The sequence below is a fragment of the Zea mays genome, chromosome 8 (assembly GCF_902167145.1).
Source record: "Zea mays cultivar B73 chromosome 8, Zm-B73-REFERENCE-NAM-5.0, whole genome shotgun sequence".
Lineage (NCBI taxonomy): Eukaryota > Viridiplantae > Streptophyta > Magnoliopsida > Poales > Poaceae > Zea > Zea mays.
The window spans coordinates 80,020,198-80,023,084 of record NC_050103.1 but is presented as its reverse complement, the minus strand read 5'-3'; the positions used below and the strand labels follow the sequence as shown (position 1 = coordinate 80,023,084).

The window sequence follows — 2,887 nt, the reverse complement described above, 5'->3', positions numbered from 1 at the left end:
AGCCATCGTACGCGCCAGACCCTTCCATCGCCAAGCTCGATGCCCAGCGAGCGTCTGATTTTTTCCACCGCCGCGCGCTGGTGTCCATTTCCTGAAGATTTTTTTTCCACCGGATGCCTCTTCTTATCCCCTCTCTTCTGATAATTCACGGTGTCGTCAGATTTTTTTTTTGCCGCTAACCGTACTGGCTTCATCGGCTTCCTAGAAAAATCACGCCGCTCGGAAAAATCTCACCGCTGAACACTGCTATTTTATCCCCAGCCGAACTCCTCTCCGAGCTCATCCGACCTCTGCTCCTTCCGCTTCCTCCATGTGCTGCACGCAGGTTCCCTGTTCAGCGCCCATCTTTTCCAGCACCGGCTGCTCCTCTCTGCCCCAGCCCGCCTCCAACTTCCAGCCGGCCGGAGCTCCTTCTCCCTTAGCCAGCGCCCAGCCCACCCGCTCTCCTTCCTCCTCCAGCTCCGGCGCCGTGAAACTCCCTGGTGTCGCGCTCCCGTTTCTCGACCACAGCTCGGAGCCCCTCCATGGCCGCCGTCGAAGCTGTCTGCCGTGCCCTTGTCAGGCTCCCGCGCAAGCGTTGTTCTTCCCTGGCACGCGCCGGCTCACTGCTCGGCCCTGCGCTTTCCCTTTCTCTGTGCTCGTGCTCGCCGTGCCGTGAGTCACTGGCCAGCAGTCCAGCTCGCCTCCACTTCCTACGTTCCCTGCTCCAGCTCTACTGTCGCGCGCAGCTCGCCCCTGCGCAGGTGAATCGCCCTTGGTGCTGGTCGCGTGTTCCTCGCCCGGCTTGGCCGCGACCTCGCTGTTGTTCCTCAGCTCGGCGTCTGCTGCTCGTTCCTGCTGCGTGTGTCAAGCTCCCTTTAACCGGTCGTCGTCGAGCTCCTCTATTGCGCGCGTGAGGTTCTCTGCTCGCCACGGCGTGTCGAGTTTTCTCGTCGAGTCTCGCCGCGCGTCCTCTGCTCGCCAGCGTGCTCTCTCGGCTCGCTCGGCTTTAAAATCCTTATCTCGTCGTCGACCTCGCCACGATTTAGTTCGTCCGTCGTGCTGGTCACTATTCCATATTGTGCCTATTAGCTCGGATCCTGTCCCAGCTCGTCGTTGTGTCATTCACAGTCGAGTCGTCAAACCCGTCATCTCCTGCTCAACCCCACTCACCAGCTCGCTCAAGACTACAATCGAAGGTCGTCGTCAATCCGTGCGTGATCAAGCAATCTCAAGAATCGGGTGAAGACGAAGTTCTCATCGCGATATTCCCTAAGCGCTCGACAAATTGCCTGGATCGGAAAATCGCTACCGATCTCACGGATTCGTGTCAGCTGTGGAAACGGTAAGCTGATAAATTATTCAGAATAGTTCGATCGATGAATAAATTAATATGCAAGTGCGAGGCGCATTAAGGTGCTCGATAAATTGCATAAGTCACGAAACTCTCGTCGACTTCACAGTTATTGCGATTATCGAGCCAGGTTCAGTTATAGCGAGTTATTTCGCTATTTCGGTTAATTAGCTGAATTAATGTACCGAGTAGAATATTAGTAGGCCTGTGTGATAAAGAAATGTTTGAGTAATTGTTGACATGAAAAACATGTGAGGAGTAAAATAAAATTAAAATAGTTCTTTGTGAGCGATGTAGAATAATTCATAAAACAAGGGATAAGTTTAGAATTCAATTAATTAACTGATAAGTTGTGGTTAGGCTAATTGTATTAAAGGTGTATAATTTGTTGTTTTGTGATGTTCGCGTTAGGTTCGGTTAATTTAGAGAAGCGTAATTATTGCGCGTAGTCATATATTAATAACTAGTGTTTCCGTACAAAATTGTACAACGCCTCGCCGCTAAGTGTTTAAATTCGTCATCTCGTAGCACTATTTAGGGTTTTTGATATTCCTTTCTATATGCATTCATATGCATAATGCATTTCATTCAGGCGCGATAATTAATCACGTGATGCGGAAGATGACTCAAGTCGACCCCAAGCGCGGACTAATTCGCAAGATGATGCTGGTGGATTAACCTGAAGATGGATAATCAGAACAAGTATCAGAACAAAGGATGATCGCCAAGCGGACAACGTCTAACAACACTAACCTAGTGTTATTCCAGGCAAGCCCGGTGCATGCAACCCCTTCCTTGTGTTTTTAAATAATTTTTGCACACTTTAAGTCTAGTGAAATGTGCATTAGGTTTATAGGAGTTGCTTGGAAACCCTTTGATGCATTGCCTTCCTTGAAATCCATACCTTTATAGATACTTCTGGTGAAGTATCAAAATATGATTTACAAAAATGCTTAGCCCTGCTCAGATCTTGTGGATAGAGGTTGTCTTTTGCGTTAAGGCCTTGCTCAGGGGTTACCCTGAGGAAAGATGGCTTCTACCTGCAGGAATATTTTCATTGAGAGCGTGGTGGGATCTTACTACAAAGTTCCCTGTGATGCTCTTTTCATCCTAAGGAACACAAACAATCCTAAGGGTAGAAATACTTAAATCGGGACTTGGGCTAGGAACAGGTGATGCTCCGCCCAAGTTAGTTAAGGATTGGATGCGTATGTAGGCCTGTATGATCAAGGACTATCTTAACTAGCCACATGCCCTGGATATGGGACAGGGTAAGCTTGAACCCGGCTATTCCATACATGAAAAGACAATCGCGCACTGGGAGTGGAGAGATGGCGAGAGTGGCACGTACCCTCCTGGAAAAGGATCGCCTAAAAGGGGTGGTGTGCTCTCGGGTGGCGTGGACCTGTTCATGTAGTGGAGGATCCGTGGGAACGGTTGACATATGCAAGGGTTAAGTGCTACATATGTCGTGTGGTTAGAGATCCTCAGCTGAGTAAATCGATTCGGATCGCCGTTATATCCTCGGAGAGTGGAGACTTGATCGCTGCCCTG

The 2,887-nt window shown here is 49.5% G+C and overlaps 1 protein-coding gene across 1 annotated transcript; it reads left to right on the top strand.

The window, feature by feature from the left end:
- Positions 1–524: 524 nt before the first annotated feature.
- Positions 525–1,429, top strand: LOC118473205 (uncharacterized). Its single transcript, XM_035961973.1, has 2 exons — positions 525–743; positions 1,029–1,429. The coding sequence occupies exons 1-2, from the start codon at positions 525–527 to the stop codon at positions 1,326–1,328; spliced, it is 519 nt and encodes a 172-aa protein (XP_035817866.1). The 3' UTR covers positions 1,329–1,429.
- Positions 1,430–2,887: the final 1,458 nt, after the last annotated feature.

Coding starts and splice junctions, on each gene's coding strand:
- LOC118473205 (XM_035961973.1), top strand. CDS start 525: ATGGCCGCCGTCGAAGCTGTCTGCCGTGCCCTTGTCAGGCTCCCGCGC. Junction 744..1,028: donor CGCAGCTCGCCCCTGCGCAG/GTGAATCGCCCT, acceptor GCCACGATTTAG/TTCGTCCGTCGTGCTGGTCA.